This window comes from Anguilla rostrata, chromosome 6, assembly GCF_018555375.3.
Source record: "Anguilla rostrata isolate EN2019 chromosome 6, ASM1855537v3, whole genome shotgun sequence".
NCBI classification, from domain to species: domain Eukaryota; kingdom Metazoa; phylum Chordata; class Actinopteri; order Anguilliformes; family Anguillidae; genus Anguilla; species Anguilla rostrata.
In genome coordinates this window covers 31,527,023-31,552,150 of record NC_057938.1, presented here as the reverse complement: position 1 = coordinate 31,552,150, position 25,128 = coordinate 31,527,023, and the positions used below count along the sequence as shown (strand labels likewise).

General features: G+C 38.7%; 1 protein-coding gene across 1 annotated transcript in view; it reads left to right on the top strand.

Moving 5' to 3' along the window:
• LOC135257884 (NADH dehydrogenase [ubiquinone] 1 beta subcomplex subunit 1-like) overlaps positions 1–24,607 on the top strand; it is a 417,122-nt gene extending 392,515 nt beyond the window's left edge. Inside the window, exon 4 of the mRNA XM_064341111.1 lies at positions 24,427–24,607. Coding sequence (XP_064197181.1) covers positions 24,427–24,463 — 37 coding nt within the window. The 3' untranslated portion in view covers positions 24,464–24,607. The remainder of the gene's footprint in view (positions 1–24,426) is intronic.
• Positions 24,608–25,128: the final 521 nt, after the last annotated feature.

The following is a 25,128-nucleotide window of genomic DNA, read 5'->3' as shown; positions in this document are numbered from 1 at the left end:
TAATAAACTATGTGAGTGCACGTGTGTGTGGGTGTTGTGTGTGCGTGTGCGTGTGTGTGTGCGTGTGAGTATGTGAGTGAGGAGTGTTGGATATTCTCCTACGTGGGGATGGTGTACCGTGGACACGTGTTCACGGAGAACAAAGGAACAAGATGGAGTATAAATGGAGGGGTTTTTGAAGCTAGACAAAGCTAGTGAAAAAACAATGGTGCATGAAGTGTACCAAATAGATGAAGGATATTGGCTATATGGCTATGGGTGTATGTTTTACGAGATCAACATGCCATGTTAAGACCAGTTAGTAATTAAAACAGATCACATGCAACATGTTCTGTGCGTGACATATATTAAAATTAAAGCAGCGCGGTAGATGGCTTAGAGCCAACTGAACATACAGAACGTTTACATTTATCATTAACCTCTTAAGGCACAAGCCAAATTTTGCCAATCCTTGCCCATTTAGGGGGTACCCTATTTAAAGCTTTATAACTCCAGACGTGAACACCACAGAGACTTGAAAAATGGCTTAAATGAAGCAAGACATTTGTACAATTTACAATACTAACACAGATTAGATTATATTCATAATTTTGGAAGAAATAAAGTGCCACAAATGCAATTGTTTTGACAAAAAATCCAAAATAAATTTGCACTTTTTAAGTTCGCAATGAAATACTGCGAGATTGAATATATGCAGGAGGTTAAACTATACATGTGCTAGGTCAAAAACTTCTTGACCACAAGTTCATAAAATCTAAGGGTGGATATGTAGAACTACTATAGATGTATGAAGCAAAAACTAAGCAGTGTACCCAGCATCTCCAAATCTATCCAAAATGTCTAAATTATGCATTGCTGTAAATCATAACATATCCATGTATTTCACTACAAATCAACTGTTTTGACTCAAGAAAATCACTGTTGCATAATTTTCAAATGGGAATTTCAAGCTTTCAGTCAGTACAGTGGTCTAAAATAGCTAGGTGTCCAGAAACATATCCAAAATCTCTCCAAAATTGAATAAAATGTTTTTTGTCCATTATAAAGCATATAAATGAGCCCCTTATGAGGGTTTAAGATGAAACATTGCTATCAGCAAAAATAATGCAAAAACATTGTCACACAATGCGGTACAGTACCTAAATGTGTAATAATTAACTCGTGTGTATTTCTATACTCTGTACTCTCGTATGTTTTATTGTATGGGGATGAGACAACATGAAAACAATTTTCACCCGTCCACCACGTTTTGGCAATGTTCCAGCTCTGACGTCATCACTGTTGCATGCTTCACAAAAACGATTACACTTCCGTCTAACGCTTACATTACAGTGTGAAATATTTACATTATATAACACCACTAACCTATTTAAAAATACTCATTTCAAAAAGAACGTATATAACCGAGATATTTTGAACGATAATACTTACATAGCAATGGTGAAATCTCCTCTATGTTCAGTAGATAGAGACAGAGAGACAGTATCAATTATATTGTTCTATTCGCTTCTGTTTTGCTCCAGAAAACGATGTCAGCTAGGTCTATCAGCAAACATATGGCTTAGCTATGTTCAGAAGTCCTCAATAATAATAGTATTTCCAAGAAATTACGAAATATCCTTGAACATGTTTCGTTAGGTGCATCGTATTTGTCTGCTAACAGAGTGTGATTGCGTAAGTGAATGCTATGCTAAGAATATTTTCTGTTACGCTGACCTATAAAACGCTATTCCGAAAGCAGAATTAGACATGTTATACATCGTTAGAAAGCTTATACTCTCGCCTACCGAATAAATGAATTGTAAATCTAGTCAGACTGTACTAAAAAGGGCGACGACGTCGTAAACAACAGGTGTGGTGTTACGCACAGCTATTTTGGGAGATACCCAGGCGTCACAGATGCGCCTATATTTCCCAAACGGATTGTCCAAGACAATATATGACCACGCAGTCTCCAAAGGGACATCTCTACACGTAAAACCAACAGTAAGGTTTTATATTTATTCAATATTTAGTCCCAGATATTGACTGTAGAATGACATGGTATCATTTTTAAAAACTTTTTCTCGTTTATTTCGTTATTCAGTGAGCAGCGTTTTCACTGCTGTATAGGCATATCTTAGGGCTATTGTCGGGTTTATCTTGTTGCTATGACGGAATACGATTTTTTAGTGGTGAAAGAATATTTTTATGAATGCCAAGATAGACAATATTGTCCATTATGTCAAGGGTGGGGGGTGTTTTTTAGATGAGACTGCAGGGAGGGGGTGTGTGTTAAATGAACGACGGGAGCGACAATGGTGGGGCTGCGAAACTCCGTTTTCGGCATAGTTGTCATGTATCGTCTACTAATGAAACTGAAACAACGCGTTTCTGTTTTCATCTCACACTTTGGTTGCAGTAGCACCGAATGTTTGAGTTTAGTAATTTAGGCACGCGGGCGTGCCCACCACTAGGGGCTGTGCGCTAAGAGGTTAAAACACAATAACCGTTAGCATAGTCATGTACATTTAGTCATAAATTACTATAATCAGTCCGTTGCTAATTATGCCCAGTTACAACCTTACTTGAGTCCTTTGGTTCCATTGTTGGAAATGATTCCTGGTTTCCAGTGCAAATTCCGTGAGTTTCTGGTTCCAAAAAGACGCAGCCTGATCCTTGTCGCAGGTAGCTTTTCTCGTGGGACTAGCTCTGCAGGATCCGTTGGACGTGCGTGGCTCTCCCGGTTCTTCTCCCGTAGCCGGTAGCTGAGGGTATACGTGCAGGGGTTAAATTGGGATTTGGGAGGTGGGTGAAATAAGGTACAAACCAATGAATGTCTCAGCTCAAAATAGTTGTATCTTTAATGTATTGTGCACATAATTGTAATTAAGGAAAACAATGTTTTAAAAAGAATATACTATTGTTGCAAGCTTTTACATAAAATATTTCAAGTTTATTGAGTGTCATTAATGCTGAGAATTTTTTTTACCCATGAAAATAATCTGTCGTCATGCTCTTTTGTCCTCCCTTTCTTCCTCCTTTATCCATTTTTCTTAAACTGTCGAATTGAAACAAAATAAAACCAGCAGTGGCTGGTGAGTTGAAAATTGGTGGGGCGCAAAACTTTCCTTTAAAATAATCATTGATCTCAAACTGTTTTAATTAATTTTCAGTGATTAACAAACATGCAAATCTGACTAATCAATTGGAAAGGGACACACAGCTTCTTCGCATTGTGTTAGGGAGATTAAATGATGAAAGCTATTTAGAAAAATCCATTTTAATCACTAAGCAGTGAGTATCAATACACTTAATCCACAAAATAGGCTACTCAATACTATCATATATAGCCAGCTCTCCCCAAATAGGTAGTTTTATTGAATAGCCTAGGACTTATAGCTTACATGTATTTTAATTTGCAGTGCACATTTTAATAAACATTATTTACGGATACATTCCGCACTTCTTTCTCCACACTTGTTTTCATGGAAAATATCTGCAATGCGTAAATTGTAAACCAAATTGAATTGCAGGTTTTGTTTTTCCTGGTTATTCTGAAAGCTAACACGGTAGATAACAGACTGGTGTATCTTGTTTGTTAAGTGTAGACTACTTGGTGATTAAAACTGATTTTTAAACGGACAAATTGAATTTATGATTTAATCCCCCTAACACGGTATGAAGATGCTGTGTGTTAGACTACTTGCCCATTAGTCTGATCGTTGGCACGCTTGATAATAAAGGAAAATTACTACTGAAAACCGGTTGAGATCAATGATTATTTTAAAGGAAAGTTTTGCGACCCACCAATTTTCAGCTCACCAGTCACCAGTCGCCGCTGAATAAAACGTTATGTGGGAAATAGCTATTCAGTCCTAGCTTAGCTGCTGACCAGCAACCTGATGATTTTGCTCAAGCAATCAAAGTTACCGTTAATAATAGCCGGTGTTCGTGGGGGCTGTTTATTCATCTCTCTTTAAAATGTTGCATAGATGAAATTACATGTTAATGAAATTACCTACCACGTCCGCTTCCAAACAATCAAGACAATCAACGATATTTTTCTTTCTGTGCCTGTCTATATAAACAATGAGTTTTTTTTCTTTGGATTTTTGATTGGTTGAGAAAGTAACTGGCTAGAGGGAACACATGGACAGGAGCATACGAAAAATGGACTGGATTGTCATAGTTATTTGTAAAACTGCCGGTCAAAATTATTTATTTATTTACCACCGCCGTCCAACCACGTCCACCCCCAATTTAACCCCGTATAATACGCACCTTGCATACTCTTCCTGGCATGTGGACTCACACGAGAGGGAGACGAGAGAAGAGTGGTGAGTCCAGGGAGAGAAAAATGGAACAGAGAGGGTGAAACAATGGCAACCTCTGTTTTATTGAAGGTTGCGCGTTTCGAATTTAGAGTAAGCCAATACTGTAACGGGAAAGCTGTGGTAGGAGGCATGGTTAAATGAGTCCCTTGGAGGTGGACATGTGGGGTTTGTAGTTTTAGTGCCTTTTGTAGTACATGGTACCTACAGTAGGCTATCTGCCTTATCAAAGCTTACCTGTGTGTTAAGAAACAAACAAAAATGGCTTCCCTCATTGATTTGGACCTTACCACAACTCACTTCAAGATATGTTACTAGGTTGCTTGTGTGTCATTGTTTATCCACAGGCTTTTTTCATGAATAAGGCCCTGTGCTTCCTAATCTGAGGATGTATGGCTTGTCTCATGTTATAAAACAAGCTTGCAGAGGAGGGGAGACTATTGTGCGACCTTTTTTTTAGCACAGTATGTCAGACAGCCTACAAGAGGGAAATCAATTTTAGATCTGGTGTTATGTAATGACTGACAGAATTTGTAGTATAGAGGTAATGGAACCACTTGGGACAAGTGATCATTCCACAATTAGGTTTGATGTATTTTGGCAAACTAAGAGCGCCCCATTTAACTCCAGGATTTTACATTTTAGGCGTGCCAACTTTAAAAAGATGCGATCGGACTTAAGTAAGGTAGACTGGGTGCAACTTCTTGATTGCAGGACTGTGAATGAAAAGTGGAGCAGGTTCAAAATGGTTATACTTGATGCACAGCGTAAATTCATTCCCAAGGTGCGGAAAAGTAAGTTGAAAAAGCAGTCTCCACAGTGGATGAATAAAGCTTTACGGAAGAGTTTGAGGAAAAAGAATAAACTGTTTAAGATATATAAAAATGACAGTACTGAGAGTAATAAGGCTGAATATTGTAGTATGCATGCTAAGGTTAACAAGACCAGGTTAAAACCTAGTATATGACTGGACCTAACAGTGTTTCCTCTAGGATTTTTTTCAGCAGCGGGGGGAAAGGGATTTGTTGTACCTGGGTGGTGTGCGCGTGTCGCCGGAGTCAGAGTGAATATCAATAGGTCATTCAAAAATATGAAATAAAATGACACTTGACTGCAAAACAAACATTAGGACATATTTATTGACATCTATTTATTCATACATAATGCCTCTTTGACCCACTACTTATAGAGGGCACTGTATATTAGCCTCAGTGGCAAAGTTTGCAGCCTGGCTGAGAGCCATGGATGGAACCTTGTCTTGTCTACCCATTTAGGGTCCCAGCCTGATAGCCTGTGCTTAGTCTTCGTTTTCTCTTCTCTCTCCTGTCCCCCTCCACTCTCCTCTCCACTCGTCTCTTTCCAACCTCTCTCCTGCTTCACTCTGCTCTCCTGCTCCACTAGCCTCCACTAGTCCTGCCTGTGTACTTGTCTAATAAGGTTACATTTGAGAATGAGTAACGTTAGATAATTCTCTCACATCACAAATATTTGATCACGCAACCAGTAAGAACATTAAAATATTGTAGTAGCCACCACTAACGTTACATATTTTAGAACTAGAAGGCATGTCTTTCCCTTCAAAACTTTGGGGCGTAACTAAGAACCTTGAGCCCCTCTCTAGCGAAAGTAACGTTAGAGTGAGAGCACATTATCGACCCCCCGAGGGCAGGACGTGTATCGACCACTAGTGTATTTACTTTGTAATTTATTAGAGAGAACTGGACATTGTTACCTATTCAAATGTAAGTCATGTAAAAATACACATAGTAAACTGTCTAAATGTGAAAAACCAACTTCATACATATACATTTAGTTATATTAATCCAACCTTATTTACGATATCAACTTTAAGACAAGCAACACGCTCAGAATTATCTCATCGCAACCCATTAAACCCAATGGCACAGACGTTGCTTCATAATTTCAAACTGCTTTCTGTATGGCTATTTTGCGTCCTGCAACTTGAATTACAACTGTGAATATGTATGGATTCCTGGACGTGCCGATAGTGACCACCCTTTCTCACAGGACACGTGCCTGGATTCCAGTTGTTTCTGCGAATTGCAGCGATCCATTTGCTTCTATTTTCTTTAGCTTTCGGCAGTCTGTAAAAAGATAGCTCCGATTTCTTGTTGAATCTGTTTGTACAGTCAATCGCACAACAGCTCTTTCCCATTTTAGATGTGTTTTTTGTGTTTTCGCAGCATTCAAGCTGAACGCTAACGCTGCCACTCAATAGTTTTTCTGCCACTCAGTGGGTGTAACCGCAGTGACTTCCACTTACTGTGACGTCATGTGCATACCCTCTATACTTAGATTTCCAAAAAGCATTTGATAAGGTACCACACGACAAACTCATTATCAAAATGAGGGCAGTAGGAATTACAGGAGGCATTTCAGAGTGGGTTCGGAACTGGTTACGGGATAGAACACAAAGGGTAGTAGGAGGGAGGGATCATATCTGCGCAGGGCATTGTGGGAAGTGGAGTTCCACAGGGATCGGTGCTGGGTCCACTGCTCTTCCTCATTTACATTAATGACCTTGACACGGACAGACAGTGGGCTTACATAATGTTTGAAAAAGTCGATTTATTTTAGTCCGGCTAAAACTAGACTTAAAAATCATGTAAACATTGTAGTATGACTGAAATCGTACAAAGTCGATTTTTTCAGAGTTGTACTAACATACCTAGATAATGCGGTTGGGGGTCGATTTACTACGGCATATATATGCTTCGATAGGCCAAAAATTAGCCTAGGCGTTCTGCGCACGATCCGTAATTTACATAGCAACTATACGCTCACTGTGGCCAAGCGGAATTACTAAAGATTCAGAAAATATATAAGTTTTAAAGATTTAATTCAATCTTCTACTGGGACTTTTGCCTTTTATTGAGGATGTGACAGAAAATTTCCGTGCCGCTGACTATAATCGAATGTTTTTCACATTTACCATTCGATTGAGCAAGTACCATTCAAAGTACATTTTTATGGGTTAGTGTTGTCCGATTGTGCTAGCTACTTCACATTAACCTTGTACAGCGATCAATAAAGGCTAACAGCACGTACCACTTAATTATTGTCACTTCTATCACCACTGTAATGAACTAAAAAAGGCGACAAACGACCTTTTCTGTGAGAAATGCATTGTCGAGCTCACGCGCATACACTGCTGGCGACGTTCTAAAGCTCTGTTTTGTCCTCCCTAGTATCATGGCGAGAAAAACACATTTCTGGACGGACAGGACCAACCTCATGCTATCGCAACTAAAGGAGTTAAATATCCTAAAATACATGGATGGAAGAAAAACGCAGAATGGTGAACTAGTCAAAAAAGTTGCAACAAAATTGGAGGAAGCAGGATTTATAAGAAGCCTTCGTCAGACACACCTTGGTCAATAAATCGATTCTTTCCGAGTCATGTATATTGGGACGATGACAATAATCCAATTAAATCTCATCTTTGGCCTAATCAAGCTATTAATATAGATCGATTTCAACTGTGCATGTAAATGCACTGATTGAAAGTACACTAGTTAAATTTGCAGATGATACAAAACTGGGAGGTTTAGCCAAGTTTGGAATCTACTAAAGTAACCCAAGAAGATTTAAACAGAATCCAGAAGTGGGCAGAAACCTGGCAAATGAAATTCAATATAACTACATGTTCTGGACTCAATTTAACTCTGTTGTTTATTGGTTTGACTATACTTGAGCACCCTCTAGTGGGGGTTCCAGTTATTGAAAGTGTGGCTGTTTACTTCCTATGGAACAGGAAGCAGGAAGTGTTATTCTGTTACTGCTACAGTGCACCACTTCTTTTATCTCCATTCATTCTTCTTTCTAAGTTTGTTAGGGGCAACGTCTGTGAGTACTTAAGATCATAATCACTATATCTAAGATATTAGAGCATTTTTTTTATGATCCAATCAATATCAAGAAATTTGTAGATATCTGCTCATTCTTTGTGGTTCCATAGCATGATTTCATTGTGGCTAGTGTATACTTACCTTTTACAAACCTATTGTGTTATCACAAGAGTTTATGCACATTGTGAGACCAGAATCATTGTTTATACATAGATTTTGTTAGTAACTGTCTAAATAGCACTGTGTAAGCTAGGCTACAGCTTCCATATCTTGTAACTCTATGCTTTGTGATTGTTGATGCAGTTTTATAGTTGATTCAGATAAAATCCATAAACAGCACCAGTGCTTCCTGTGGAGTCATTTGAGTCACTGTTTACGGGATGTCTAATGAGACCAGTATACTACATGTAAAGTTCTATATGTAGGGAATAAAAACATAGGGCATGATTACTTTTTGGGTGGTACAAAATTAGAATGTGCACATGTAGAAAAACACTTGGGAGTAATAGTTGATCAAGGCCTATCAGGATCTGGACAATGTGCTGTAGCAGTAAAGAAAAAAGCCAACAGGATGCTGGGGTACATAGCCAGGAGTATTGAGTATAAATCTAAGGAGATCATACTCAACCTATACAATACCCTTGTCAGACCACACTTAGAGTATGGTGTGCAGTTCTGGGGACTGTACTACAAGAAAGATATAGAGGCACTGGAAAAAGTCCAAAGACGGGCAACCAGATTGATTCCGGGTATAAAAGATAAGTGTTATGAGGAAAGGCTTGGGATGCTTGGACTTTTCAAGCTTAGTAAAAGGAGACTTAGGGGAGATTTGATTTCGGCTTTTAAATTTATTAAAGGGATTAACAAAGTGAACTACAGGAAATTATTCAAGTTGAGTTCGGTTCGCTGAATGAGGGGGCATAAATGGAAACTGGAAATGGTAAATTTCACAGACATTAGGAAATATTTTTTCACACAGAGAGTGGTCAATGTGTGGAATAGCTTGCCTGGTCATGTAGTGGAGGCAGAAACACTGAGGGTATTCAAGGCCTGGCTTGATAAAGTGTTAGATACTATTTTGCTATTAGGTAAACTAAGCATAAAGTTTAGTGGTAGGAATGGACGAGCAGTGTTGGGCTGAATGACCTGTTCTCGTCTTACGTTATGTTACATGTTTCCTTGATTAACGACTCAGTCAAGTTAAAAATGTAATTGAAATTGCTTATGTATACTGACATGTCGGAGCTGTTTGAAATCATTTCATAGTGCTAGGCTAAACATTTTCTGAGTAAATGAGCAAAATCCAAAATCTGTAACATTTATAGCGGCTCTCCCCTACTTTATACATTCATGCAAAAACCCCTACAATGTGTATATAGTTTATTCAATATATAATTTTACTTTTCACTGTGTCTCACTAGCTAGGTTTTAAGGTTTTAGCCTATAATAGGGAGGTCAAACTCGTTTTGGCGAATTTTTTCAGAAAAAATATTTTGACAGTTTATTTTTCATGTAGGCTATCATAAATGCTGTAATATAATTGGTATAATCAAAACACAAATAAATTGCTAACTTGCCAGAAAATTACATCTGCTGCTTAAATATGATTTTAAAAGTTAGCCGCTTCCCTCTTCCGTGTAATCGTTGGAGGGATGCACCTCTCCTTTTCACAGTTATTGAGAGAAAAAAACACCCATTTGTCAAACTAAAATACTTTATACCACACTGTAGACAAGATCTTGGTGAAGATCTGCATGTAAATATTTTGTTCTTCAAACAAGGTTTTAAATATAAGTAATAAAGTAATAAATAACCTTTTTAAAACATTTCGTATTGAGTTTTTCTTACAATCAAATGTGTAATATGTCTTCAATACAATTACATTTTTTATAATATCCCCATTGATTTCCGTGCAGCATTATTTGCAGGCACAAATGCTCATAAACAGTCAAATTAGTATAACGTTTTCTGAATGGAAAAAGTCAACATTTTTGAATGGTCAGTGCACTTGTGCAACAATTTAAAAGCTTTATCTACTCTAATTTTGTTAAGTTTTTTGTTAAATAACCTGTTAATGAGAGGCCAGATGCCAATTTTGTTTTATGTTTGTTGAATGCCGTTGAAATTAGGCTACATTGCAAGCTGGACATTCGGTTTAAAACAACAATCCTGTTTCATGTCTTTTTAAAACCAAAAGGTTAAGAGAACCACCTAGACAGTCAAGCATATTGTACACTACCCAAGCTACTTCAACAGAGAAGTCAGTTTCAAGATTTAGTCGGTTATGGCAGTGGCTTGCTAATGTTAGTTCTGCTGCAGCTCTGTAGTGATATTTGGCTTTAAATGAAAGCAGTGATTAACTTTTTTATCCAAGAGAGGTGACTGGCCAATACCGTTAATCTTGCGACACTGAAGCCAAGCGAAGACAGATAAGGAACTACTGTAGTTGTTCGAGAAATGTAAGGGAACTAAAGGTGGCCAAACTAAGTAGTGTCTACTTGTCTGTGATGGTTAATACCTGCCACAGTACAGTACATGACCAAAAGTATGTGGTCACCTGACATCCAACATCTCATCCAAAATTATGGGTATTAATGTTGAGTTTCTTCAACCTTTTCTGCTATATGTTGGAGCATTGCTACAGGGATTTGCTTCCATTCAGCCAGAAAAGCATTAGTGAGGTCGAGCAAGGCTTTCCAGTTGATCCCAAAGGTGTTGGATGGGGTTAAGGTCAGGAGTCTGTGCAGGCCAAGTCAAGTTCTTCCACAAAGTTCTCAATAAAACCATTTCTATATGGACATTGCTGTGAGTCCATGGGCATTATCATGCTGAAACAGGAAATGGCCGTCCCCAAACTGTTGGGGAAGCACAGAATTATTTAGAATGTGATTGAATGCTATAGCATTAAGATTTCCCTTCACAGGAACTAAGGAGCCTAGCCCAAACCATAAAGTAGCCCCAGACCAAGGGGTGTCCAGATACTTTTGGCCTGCCATATTTGTATTTATATGTGAAGTCTGCCATATTGGATTTTCTGCCATTTTCAATTATTTGGAAAACAAAATTTTCCTTAAATGTTTTTCCCGTTCTCACCAAATTTGGCATGATAACGTCCCTGTGTTAAATTGCAAAGAAAATTTCTGTTTGTCTAAAGAAAAGACATTTTGGCCTTATGGAGCCTATGTCCAAAGAAGCACGCCCCCTCGGTCCAAGATTCTTAAAGAAGATGAATATGAATATTCATAAATGTGCAATGTGCAAAATAGATTTGAACACACCTCCTCTAAATCCAGTCTTCAAGTTGAAATGCACATGGGTCTGAACAAAATACTATTAATGGTGTTGGCTGGTCAGCTTGGATCCTGAAGTTGCTGCTTTCAGCTTTATTTATGAGCACCAAGAGTACAGCAGCCCCTTTTGTAATTGTTTGAATTTTTCACTATTATAAGGGGGCTAAGCAGTGAAGCTGCTCAAACCCTGTTGTATTTTCTGGTTTTACTCCTATTCTTATTAGGGGTTCAAACACCACAGGAAGATGCAGGGCACCAGACTAACTTTTGACATTGGTTGCACTAGTGCACCTAACCTTTTCATTTAGGTGCACCAGCACATAATTTAGGTGCACCCACAATTTTTCACCGCACCTTTTGGCGCCGCAGTAATACATTTTAAATGTTACCTTTTTTGTCAGTTCCCACACATTGGTAATTTCTTAACGCATTATGTAAATGATTGTAAACAGGGATAAAGGTGCATATAAATGTTTTTTCTTTAAATCACAGCACAAACAAGAAATCGCAATAACCTCAATTGTCTAAAAAATAAACTTAAGTGCTGATGTTTAAAGTGCTTGATAAACTCAAATAAATAAATCAAGCTTAAATAACTCAAACAAAAGTGTGCGCTGCTCCCGGAGGAGTGCAGGGCGCGGTTTCACACATACACACTAGTGATGCACGGATTGGCTCTGGCGTCATCCGAATCCGCATGTATGCATAACCCCGCCACCCACCCAAACAAATTATTTTCTCAGATTTATCCACAACTTTTGCCCGATGGAAAACCAAAAAAGTTGAGTAGAGTCGAGTCGAGTTGAGCCGGTACCATGCGGTGGAAAAGGGACTTTAGAGACCCGCACCCGATCACACATTACCGTTATTTCTCATTATTTTGCAGCTGTTGCATATGACATACCCAGCACTTGACTCGTCATGGTTAAGTATTTCACTAAATCGCTCCCACACGGAACTTTTCTGTCCTTTTTTTTGTTTTTAATTCTCATTTTTTAATTTTCCCTCGGATCTTTTTTGCCTGCATTGCTGCTTAAGACGAATGGATACTGCAGTTGGCGCAGTCTGATTAGAGTCTAGTCTGCTAATTCGTGCTTGATGAAAAATGAAGCTTAAAATATGTTCACATTTTAGAGAATGTAATTAATCTTTTCCTCATTAATGATGTATTATTTCACCCACCCGCAACCCATCCGCTATTAACCAGAATGTTAATTTTTATGACTCGGCCCGCCCGATCCGCAGATTAACCGCGGTGCCCACGGATATAACTGTGAACCGCGCATCACTAATACACACATTATTAATAATAATATTCAGCGAAGAAGAATATCAGGGTCAGAGCCAATCAGAGGCAGAGTAGGGGCAGGTCTTCACAGAATGCGGGTGGGGAAAAAAAATAAAACGCTACACACATACACACACAGACAGACAGACCTGCGACCAATGAAAATGTTTAGTCGCACTTGACAGATTTTTGGTCGCATATGCGTCCAAAATGGTCACACTGTGGGGCCTTGAGATGGGTAAGTTCTTACTGAAAAAAATGATGGGGGGGAAAAAGAGTCAAAAGAGATGAGACTTTAAAAAATTCTTTACAAGCATAATATAGCCAGCTACCCAACATCTGTGCATTTAGTGTGATGTTCTAAATTGCTTTCAACTCATGAGAGTGACATGTATGACCTACTAGAAGCATGTTATTTGTTGTTATTATTAATATTACCCAGTTTAGTTTTGAGAAAATTATTGGTCCAATTTTTATCTACGAGTTTGCTGCTGTGTTACGCTCTGTTAGAGGCAATGTCATGCTAGGTCTGTCTTCACATATGTCTCCGATTCCCATGGACTCCTTTAAAGGTTCACACTCGTTTAACACTTTTAACATTAGTGTCCTTTATAGACAGGCTATTTAATGAAGTGGTTGTCTCCAAAGTTAATATTTTAGATTGATACAGTGCCTTATATTCGGACCCCTTCACTTTTTCCACATTTTGTTATGTTACAGCCTTATTCTAAAATTGACTGAATTCATTTTTATTCTCATCAATCTACACACAATATCGCATAATGACAAAGCAAAAACAGGTTTTTAGAAATATTTGCTGATTTATAAAAAATCAAAAACTGAAATATCAAATTTACATAAGTATTCAGACCCTTTACTCTTGTTTTTGTTTATATTATTATCATTATTATTATTATTTTATTCTGGGTTTTGGCTTAAAAGGCTTATAACGTCTGCTTGGACTGGTGAAAACTCATGAAAACTGGATGCACTGTTCAGGCTGAGGGCCCCTATGATCAACATAACAGCATAATATAATGACGAGAACAGGCCGTTCAGCCCAACGATGCTTGCCATTTTCCTAACTAAATTAGTGCTCTGATTACCTAGAGACTAGATAGTAGAGGCAGGAACTCCGGGGATTTTCAAGACTAGGCTTGATACAGTGCTAGATACTATGTGACCAGGCAGGCTATTTCACAGATTGAATACATTCTGCGTGGAAAAATTCTTCCTAATGTCTGTATGGAATCTACCTTTTGTTAATTTCCATTTTTGTCCCCTTGTTCTACTAACAGCACTCAACCTGAAGAATCTCTTGTAGTTCACTTGGTTGATTCCCTTTCTGAATTTAAAAGCATCAATCAAATCACCCGAGTCTCCTTTTACTAAGCTTGAAGAGGTTAAGCATCTTAAGTCTTTCCTCATAGCTTTTATCTTTCATACCAGGAATCAATTTAGTTGATATTTTCCAGATATTTTCTTTCTTGTATTATGGTCCCCAGAACTGCACACAATAAAAGTGTGGTTTAACAAATGTATTGTATAAGATAAGTACAACTTCCTTGGATTTATACTTAATACTTTTGGCTATATATCCCAGCATCCTGTTGCCCTTTTTTACTGCAACAGCACAGTACATTGAACCAGAAAGGCTTTGATCAACCATTACTCTGAAGTCTTTTTCAAACTGAGCACATTCCAATTTTGTTCCTCCAATAAAGTAAGCCTAATGTTTTTATTTCCCACATGCAGAACTTTATATTTGGATATATTAAATTTCATTTGCCAGGTTTCTGCCCACTTCTGGATTTTATTTAAATCTTCTTTGATTACTTTAGTAGCTTCCAAACTATTTGCTGCGCCTCCCAATTTTGTATCATCTGTAAATTTGACTAATGTACTTTCTATGTCCCTGTCAAGGTCATTGATATAAATGTGAAGAGCAGTGGTCCCAGCACTGATCCTTGTGGGACTCCACTTCTAACAGCTCCCTGCTCAGATAATATAGGCCTACCTCCTACTACTACTCTTTGTGTTCTACCCTGTAGCCAGTTCTGAATCCAGTCTGAAATACATCCTCTAATTCCTACTGTCTTCATTTTACTAACAAGTCTTTCAGGTGGTACCTTATAAAATGACTTTTGAAAATCTAAATAGATAATATCATACACCTTGCTATAATCAAAACACTTGGTAGCTTCTTCAAAGAATACCAGAAGTTTTGTCTGGCATGATCTTCCTTCAGGAGAACATGCTGGCTATCCCTTAGGATGTTGCTATTTTCAAGAAATACTTGGCTCTAATGATAGATTCCAGTATTTCACATATTATGCAAGTTAAACTTACAGGCCTGTAGTTTCCTGGATCAGTACGGTCCCCTTTCTTATATATTGGTATCATATTACCACATTTCCAGTCCTCAGGTATTTCTCCAGTTTCTAAGGACTGTCTAAAAAATACCTGCCAGTGGTTTAAAAATGATCTCAGCTAACTCGAGTACTCTTGGGTATATTCCATCAGGACTTGCTGCCTTGTTTGTCTTTAGTTTAAGTAATTCATGCAGTGCAGGGGCGACATAGCTCAGGAGGTAAGACCGATTGTCTGGCAGTCGGAGGGTTGCCGGTTCAAACCCCGCCCTGGGCGTGTCGAAGTGTCCTTGAGCAAGACACCTAACCCCTAACTGCTCTGGCGAATGAGAGGCATCAATTATAAAGCGCTTTGGATAAAAGCGCTATATAAATGCAGTCCATTTACCATTTCCATTTACTACTTTGTCCTATATTTTAATATCTGATAAGATTTTCTGAGTACTGAATATGCCTGGACAGTCTATTAGTAACCTCTTCTCGAGTAAAACTCTCAACAAAACTATTTAAGGCATCAACAATATCTTTATTCTTAGAATGCAATGCTTCTTCATTTCTGATGCACTTGATATCTTCTTTGACTTTACTTTTCCTGCTACAGTATTGAAAGAAATGTTTAGGGTTACTTTTTGCATCTATGGCAATTTGCCTTTGCTTCCCGTAGTTCTTTTTTAACCTTAGCACGCATATTACAATATTCAGCCCTATTACTCTCAGTGCTGTAATTTTTAGGTGGACCACAACAGCGGGGCCAGCCCTACAAACGCGAATGTCTGTGACTGACTGAGTAATGAAGTTACACCATTGGTCGGCCGAGTTATGAAGTTACACCATTGGTCGGCCGGAGAGGTCCAGCCATATACTAGGTTTTGTCCTGGTCTTGTTATATATCTTATACAGTTTTTTTTATCAAACTCTCCCATATGGCATTGTTCATCCACTGGGAGAGCGCTTCCTCAACGTACTTTTCCTTACTTTTGCAATAAATTTACTTTGCGCCTCAGTAATAGCCCATCAGTAATAATTTTGAACCTACCTCACTTTTCATTCAAAGTCTTGCAGTTTCACCCAGTCAATATTACTTAAATTTTCTCGCGTCTTGTTGAAATTGGCTCGTCAAAAATTTAAAATTCTGGCCATAGAGGAGGCCTTGTTAATTTGCCATAGTACATCAAATCTAACTGCAGAATGCAGCTAGTCCCAAGTGGCTCAATTACCTCTATGCTACAAATTCTGTCCGGATCATTACATAGTACCAGATCCAGCATTTATTTCCCTCTTTCTCTCTTTTTCCCAAAAAAAAAGGTCATTTATAACATCAAAAAATTCTTCCTCACTTTTCCCTTGTCCTGTCATCATTTCCCGATTAATAGCAGGGCAATTGAAGTCACCCATAATAATAGTCTCACAATCCTGACAGGCTTGTTTTATTTTTCCAAAGAGCGTTGCGTTCACACTACTGTCTAAAGCTGGCGCCCTGTAACACACTGCTATCATAAAGCCCTTTCATGTTCCCCTATGAGCTTTGTCCAAATATCCTCGGTAGGCACAAGCTGGTCGATTTCTGGAATTTTCTGCACATTAAAATTTTCTTTTACATAGAGAGCTACACCCCCACCTCTCTTACTGGATCTATCCTTCCTAATTAGTTTGTACTCTTCTATATTATATTCATTCCCATCCTCTTCTCCAAGCCATGTTTCTGTAATCCCAACTGTCATAACCCTCCCCCCCCCCCCCATTTATAGCAGCCCCAAGTTCCAAAAATGTTTTTTTTATACTTCCTGCACATCCTCTCCTGTTCCCTCACCCCCCGCCGTCCCACGCCATCCTTACTACAACTTTGCTTTAACAAGACTTCATTAGTGTTCACACTATTATATGAAGCCCTGACAGTTTCCATCCTGGCAGTCTGCACTTCCCTACCCTTTTCACTTTCTGACCTTCCTGCCCCCCAAGTCCCTAGTTTAAATAATATTTTGCTACCTTAAGCATATGCTGGCAGCAGTACCCCCTCGGTTCAGGTACAGCCCATTGTGCTTGTAGAAGTCACCCCTGTCCCAAAAGAAGTCCCAGTGCCCCATAAACCTGTACCCCTCTTTCATACACCAGGTTTGCAGCCACATGTTAAACCTCCAAATAAAATGTTGCTTTCCTCTACTTGCACGTGGTACCAGTAGTATTTTATAAAAAACTACCATGGAGGTTCTGCTCCTAATCTTTTCTGCTAACTCCACAAATTTGCCCTGCAGAACCTAAAATTTACCTTTACCTATGTCATTGGTTCCTACGTGAACCATAACCACTGGATCCCTCCCCGCTCTTGCCTGGAGCTTGTCCGCATGCTCCAGGAGATCTCCTACCTGGGCACCAGGCAGGCAACATATCGTACGAGACTCCTTTTCATGCAAACAGACTATGCTGTCTACCCCCCTAATAATTGAATCCCCCACTATCACAAACTCTCTTTTCTGAGAGGATGTGGCCACCTGGGTGCCCAGTGGCCCCTCAGTCCTCCCACTCTCAGGGTCAAGAGCCAGATCGAGTTCCTGCTAGGGTTGGAATCGATTGGACACCACAACCTCTGGAGATGTCTCCCCTGTGTGGTGTGCATGCCCTTTTCTGCGGCTGTGCCCCACTGTCACCCATCTATCTTTCCCTGCCTGCTCTGGCTTCTTCCCCCTTCACAGCTGTGGGGTACACACCAAATCCTTATAGGACACACTACTCAGTTCCTGGAACTCTGATAATTGCGAACTGTGGAGTCCAGCAAGCTGGCCCTCAAGATCAAGATTCTTGCTCTCAAGGTGCTCAACCAGTTGGCAATGGTGGCAGACAAACTTGCCCTGGAAATCGCTTTCCAGAAGCACGATCATCCTGCAACCCTCACAGCTTTGGCCACATTTTTGCCCCCAACTCTATCACCCTATCTCTCCCTATGTCTAGAGTAAGTTACTGCCAAAACGGAAGAACCAAGACCAAACTTTAAAGTGCAGGGGGCTCTGGACAACAAGCAACAGAAACCAGAGAGGAAAAATAAATAAATAAATAAGGCACTTTTATCTAACGTTAAGTGCTGAATAAGTAACAATAAAACGAACTACCCGGAGTGCAATCACTCCAGTTATAATAAACTAACTTAATTAGCTTTAGTAGCAATGACTGAAGGAACACTTGTATTAGGCAATATTTAAATTATATCCCAGAACAAAATACAGCCCAAAATTTAGCTGGGATAAATTTATAATAAACTTATAAATGCAAGTATATAAAAATGCCGAGACAGAGACACCAAGCCCTCAACTTAAAAGTGTGCAGGTGGCTCCAAACAACTAGCAGCAGAATAAATAAATAATTAAAGCCGCAAGCGGCGTTGGGAGGGGTCCAAGCATTGGCACTATCGCGCCCCCTATAGAGCGATTTTAAAATGGCTTTGTCCTCATGACATATCTACAGAATATCATGATAACTGTATGAAATATTGATGACTTATAGCCAATTTTGTGCGAAGAGACGCTGTCGGATGACTTGGTTGCATCGTCATGGATGTATTCTGGCCGCTTCCCGTAAAAGCCTTTACTATGTCGTCACTTAGATGGCCCAGCGTGTATGTAGAGCTGCAGCGCTTCCATGCTGCAACTAAAAAAGGCATCGCACTAGTGTTGTCACGATACCAAAATTTTGACTTTGATACCGATACCAGGTTTAGTATCACGATACTCGATACTGAAATGATACTGATTCAATACTCGGTACCTAACGATACTGAAATTACCTTAATAGATCAGAAACGTAATGTCCACAAGGGTTGACCTCATTTTTGAATTCACGGATTATTAAAAACCTGGTTTATTAACAACCTTTAAGTTGAATCCTGTTCAACATAACAATAAGCATAGGCCTATAGTGTTACAACACTAAACCATAGAAAACTATATTAAATATATTTCAAAAATTAAACAGTTGTAAAGTCTTAGCTTACTTGTAATATGGGGGTTTTGTTTAAACAAAAAATAATATCAAATACACACTTGAAAGCACAATACAATTCTGTAACAAACTTTTTCAAACACTCCTCACTCTTTCCACCACAAACAGGAAGTGCATGTCTGACCTAAGCAATCGAGCAGGAGAGCAGCAATCTCAAGCAAAAAAGTTCTAGAACTCTGACTCAAAAGACCTACTCTTGGAATATTACACAGATTGACCAGTTTGTGGTGCTATATTGATCAATCAAATACGCCATCTTTAAAAAGTCTTAACTTTTGAACCGATTGTTGTAGAAAGGTGGGACTAGTGTCCCTAGATCTCACTCCTCAAGCTGGACAATTATTTTTTCCTGTCAAATTTTCTGAAAAACAATTAACATCTCCAACCAATAGCAACTGACCGATTTGCATGAAACCTGCACTTAAATGATCAGGACACACTTCTCTTTAAACCTTATATAAAGAAAGTTTTCATGTGAAAAATTCTGGCTGCAGTGTTAAATTTTTGTTGTTATGCATGAATTATGCAAATGCCTTGGTTCAGTGGAAGAGGTTTATTTGGATTATTGCAGGGGCACATGTGGCACTGATTAACCACTTTGTGGCCATATAGCATTGAATTGAATTTTCACTACTTATACAGGCATAACTCTTGACCACATTGCCATACAGATATAATTCTAGGGCCCATAAATTCCACTTTGAGAATGAATTTGGCTTTTGCACTTTAACAGTGCAATTTTAAATTCAATTAAGAACACTTCAGCACCATCTACTACACCGATTATGCTATTTACATAAAACTTGCAATAATATCGTCAGTAGACTCTTAACCCATTTGCGCACATGCCAAATCTGGCCAATCCTTGCCAATTTAGGTGGCACCCTATTTAAAGCTTTATAACCCAAGATGTGAGCATCACAGAGACTTGAAAAACACTTAAATGAAGCAAGACATTTGTACCATTTACAGTACTAACTTAAGCCCTGTTTGCAGGGGACTAGTATTACCTGGGGACCTCTAGTAACTTGTAATAATTGCGGAGGTCGTCTGTGATCTTAATCCCGTGCAAATCTGCCATGTCCGTAATTTGTAAAGTAAAAATTCCACCGCAAATTAGTCCTGTGCGAATCGGAATCTCTGTGATTTGGGGTCGTATTTTACTGTTATGCAGAGCAGAGCCTTGACATTTTCAGTCATATCTGGGGGGATAATGTCAGTAAATTCAAGTAAAATATAGACTTCGCTTATCCCGTGCGAATGCGCCACACGAAACACAGACGTGGGGGGTAATTTCTAAATCACATGAGGTCCCCAGGTAATACTAGTCCCGTGCGAATAGGGCTTTAGATTAGTTTATATTCATAATTTAGGAAGAAATAAAGTGCCACAAATGCAAATGTCTCGGCAAAAAAAAAAATAGAGAGATTGAAAATATACAGCAGGCTAAACTATACATGTCCTGGTTCAAAAACTCATTGACCACAAGTGCGTCAAATTTAAGGGTGTATATGCAGAACTATTGAAGATCTATGAATCAAAAAGTATGCAGTGTACCCAGTGTCTCCAAATCTATCCAAAATATCTAAATTATGCATTACTGTAAATCACAACATATTCACATATTTCACTACAAATCAACTGACTCAACAAACTCACTGTTGCATCATGCAAGTGGGAATTACAAGCTTTTTGACAGTGCAGTGGCCTAAAATATTTAAGTGTCCTGAAACATCAAAAATTTCTCAAAAAATGAATAAAATGCTTTTTGTCCCTTATAAAGCATATGCATGTGCCCTTATGAAGGTTTAAGGTGAAACATTGATATCAGATTTTAAAAAATAATGCAAAAACATTATCACACAATGTGGTACAGTATTTAAATGTGTAATCATTAACCCTCGTATGTTTTTCTGTACTCAACAGTATGTGATGTTTCTTTGTATGGGGATGGGACAACATTAAAACAATATTCAACCGTCCACCATGTTTTGGGAATGTTCAAGCTGAGGTCACATCCGGTGCATGAAATACAAACACAATTAGCAAACCAACGAACACATATGTTACAGTGTGAAATATAAAATACCACTAACCTATTTAAAGACGCTCAGTTTCAAAAATAACATATATAACCTAAATATTTTCAGCAGTAACACTTACATTTGGCCAATGAAATCTTATATGTGTTCAGTAGATTGAGACAGACAGAATGAATGCTGTCGGTCCCCAGTTCTAACTTATCCAAATAACAGAATATCAGCTAGGTCTATCACTAAACATATGCCTTAGCCATGCTCAGAATTTCTCAAGAATAATAATATTTTCCCAGAAATGACGAAAGTCATCGATGAAATTTTGCCGGGTGCAGTGTCTTTTTCAGCTACCAGTCGCCTATTGGAACGATTAATTTTCGATCAAGCCTTATTGTAATACAAAGGACGACAACACCATAAACAACATGTGGTATTACGCACAGCTATTTTGGAAGGTACCCAGGCGTCACAAATGAGAGTATATTTCACAACGGATTGTCCAAGACAATATATGACTACTCCCTCTCAAAAGACACATCTCTACACGTAAAACCAATGGTGAGGTTGTATATTTATTCCATATTTAGTCACAGATATTGACAGTAGAATGACATGGTATAATATTTGAAAAATTCCTCTTGTTTATTTCAGTGTTCAGTGAGCAGCGTTTTTCACATCTGTACTCGCATACCTTTGGCTATTGTTGGCTTTATCTTGTTGCTACGACGGAATACAAATTTTTAGTGATAAAAGAATGTTTTCATGTATGCCCAAATATACACTATTGTCCAGTGTGTCATGCGTGGGGGCTGTAGTTACAGATGAGACTGCAGGAAGGAGGTGCTTGGTAAATGCACAACCAGCACGACAATGGTGGCGCTGCAAAACGTTGTATTCGGCATCATCTACTAATAAAGCTAGAACACTGAGTTTGTGTTATCAACTCATAATTTGGTTCCAGGAGCACAGAATGTCTGAATTGAGCAATCTAGGCATGCCGGCATGCCGACCGCTAGGGGCTTTGCGCAAAGTGGTTAAGAATGATGGCTGCAACGTTAAATTTTTCTTTTCCTGCAAAAAATGTGCAAATTTCATGAATTCTAAATCTGGTTAATTGCGTTTTTGCATGCACTACTTCTGTGTCCAGTCTGGAAATTACCATGTGAAAAGAGCAGAATAGAGCGTCTGCTAAATGCCTGTAATGTAATGAAATGAGTTTCCATGGTCGAGCAGCTGCAGCCTAAGCCTAAGATCACAATGTGCATTGCCAGGCGTCAGCTGGAGTGGTGTAAGCACATTGCCATTCGACTCTGGGACAGTGGAAACACGTTCTTAGGAGTGATGAATCGCTATTCGCTATCTGCCAGTCTGATGGACAAATTTGAGTTTGGCGAATGCCAAGAGAACGCTACCTGCCCGAATGCATAGTGCCAACTGTAAAGTGTGGTGGAGGAGGAATAATGGTCTGGGGCTGTTTTTTATGGTTTGGGATTGACTCTTTGGTTCCAGTGAAGGGAAATCTTGATGCTGCAGCATAGTGACATTCTAGAGAATTGTGTGCTTACAACTTTGTGGCAACAGTTTGGGGAAGGCCCTTTCCTATTTCAGCATGGCAATGCCCTTGTGCACAAATCAAGGTCCATAAAGAAATGGTTTGCCAAGTTTGGTGTGGAACAACTTGACTGGCCTGCACAGAGCTCTGACCTCAACCCCATTGAACACCTTTGGGATGAATTGGCCTGTCCTTATCACCCAACATCAGTGCCTGACCTCACTAATGCTCTTTTGGCTGAATGGAAGTGAATGGAAGTGAATCCCTGTGGCCATTTTCCAAAATCTAGTGGAAAGCCTTCCCAGAAGAGGTGGAGGCTGTAGAATAGCAAACCCCATATTAATGCCCATGGGTTTGAAAGAAATGTTCAACAAGCACGTATGGGTGTGATGTTCGGGTGTCCACATATTTTAGGCCATACAAATACATGTAGTGTACTTTGGTGATGCCAATCCAAGTACACACCTTGGTTCTGCTTGGTCAATAGGTGACGCCCATTGCCGGAGAAAATGTGAAAATGCCATAACTGATGAACCAAATGGCTTGAAATTTTGTAAGCTGTGTCTTAGTCCAGAGTAAGGAGTGTCTCAGTTCAAAAAACATGACCGCCATCCGCCCCTCGAATTTCAGCACTCATATGACAGACTTACTGGGGTCCTATATTTTTGGTCTGGGTCTCTATTCCTATGTACTACTGCTAACCCTGTACTAACACACAAAATTGGGTGGGAATCTGCCAGTAGGGGGTAGTAACAGTAATACAAACCTTCAAGTTTTTTCAACAAGGTTATTTCTCAGTCTGTTTGAAATAGTCTCATGAGCTTTGTACAAAAAGATTTGCCTTAGTAACCCACAATGTCCACCGTGTATTTCCGCCATTTTTAATTTTATGAAAATTCTTTAAAATCTATCTCACATTTTGTAATCCACAAAATTCTTCAAAATTATGCAGCTTACCCAGAGTGAAGATTTTGACCTCTTTTAAATAAAAAAAACATAAAGGTAACTCAGAAACTTCCCTCACTGAATGCAAGTGAATGTCACTTGACCCTGCCACGACCCAGCTCGTTGGCCGTGACAAGGAGGAGAATCAGAATCAAGTATAACAAAAGATATTTATTAACTAAGGTAAATAATACTTAAAAAAAGAAATGATTAAGTGTGTACATCAGTAATCAGTGGGGTGAGTGAGGGGATGCATGAGGGATGTTGTAAGGTGCGAAAACAAAATGCCACAAAAGGTTAACAAGTCTAACCTGATGAGTTGTTCGGCCTGCCCACAACTGTCCTGCAGAAGGAAGCAGACACAGAACAGGAAGGAGCCAAGCAGACCATCACAACCCGTAAATGCCGATTGAACACCAAGTAAATTTTACATTTGAAAACAAAAAATAAGTGCAAAAAATGCGTGTGGATATTTGAAAAATAATTTGATTTTTCTATACAAAGTGCGAGGTATTTGTGCAAAAGGGAAAACATGTATTCACCAATATGTATGCATTTGTACAAATTAGTGAACATTCATTTCATTAGCAAACATTCACAGATATGTATTTGTGGATAGTAAAACACAATTGTAATGTCTTATTTATGGATCATCATATGCACATCTGTTAATAATATTGAGACTAATATCTCCATAATATCAGATGTATGTCTTGATTGTTTTCATACACAAGGTCTTATTCCATGTTGTGATCAACGTACTTTGCATTGTAGGGAGCTGAAGCCAGGAGAAGTCGTCACATGGAAGTAATGGATTCTGACGGAGAACTATGATATTTATTAATTTTCCTTTTGATATACCATTTTGTGCAAAGAATGTTTGTTAGAATAGATGGCCTTGTATGTCTCTAAAAACAAGTTACTGTCAATCTAATAAATGTAATTCTTTTGGTGACTTGAGAGTCTTTTGTTCCTCATTTTGTGTGAAATGTTTGCATGAACAACAAAGGTTCATTCCTGCATCTGCATTCTCTAAATGTTGTAAATCATTTTTTATTACAATGTACTAATAATGCATTCTTTAGCTGTGTACAGAATTTGCAGTTGTAGAAACTGAGTTTTAATAATTGAATCAATCTTGACGAGCATAGTACAGAAAAAATAATTTGGACTCGTAGTTATACAACATATCTATTGCAGTGATGTGCTAATAATCATAAAATATGGTTTTACTCACAAGCAATGATTGAGAGTACAATTCAAACAATGTACAAGTGATTTTGAATGAAAATTATTTAAGATCTAGAAATTCCTCATTCCTCCCAAATACTTATTTCTGTTTTTCATCAAACCTTTGTTGATGACTTACTGCAGTTGAACCCTCAAGTGTCGACCATGTTCTCAACAACAAGAAATCTGTAATATTGAATTACTTCGCTTTTGTTTCATGTAGAAACTTTAAATTGCACGGTGAAG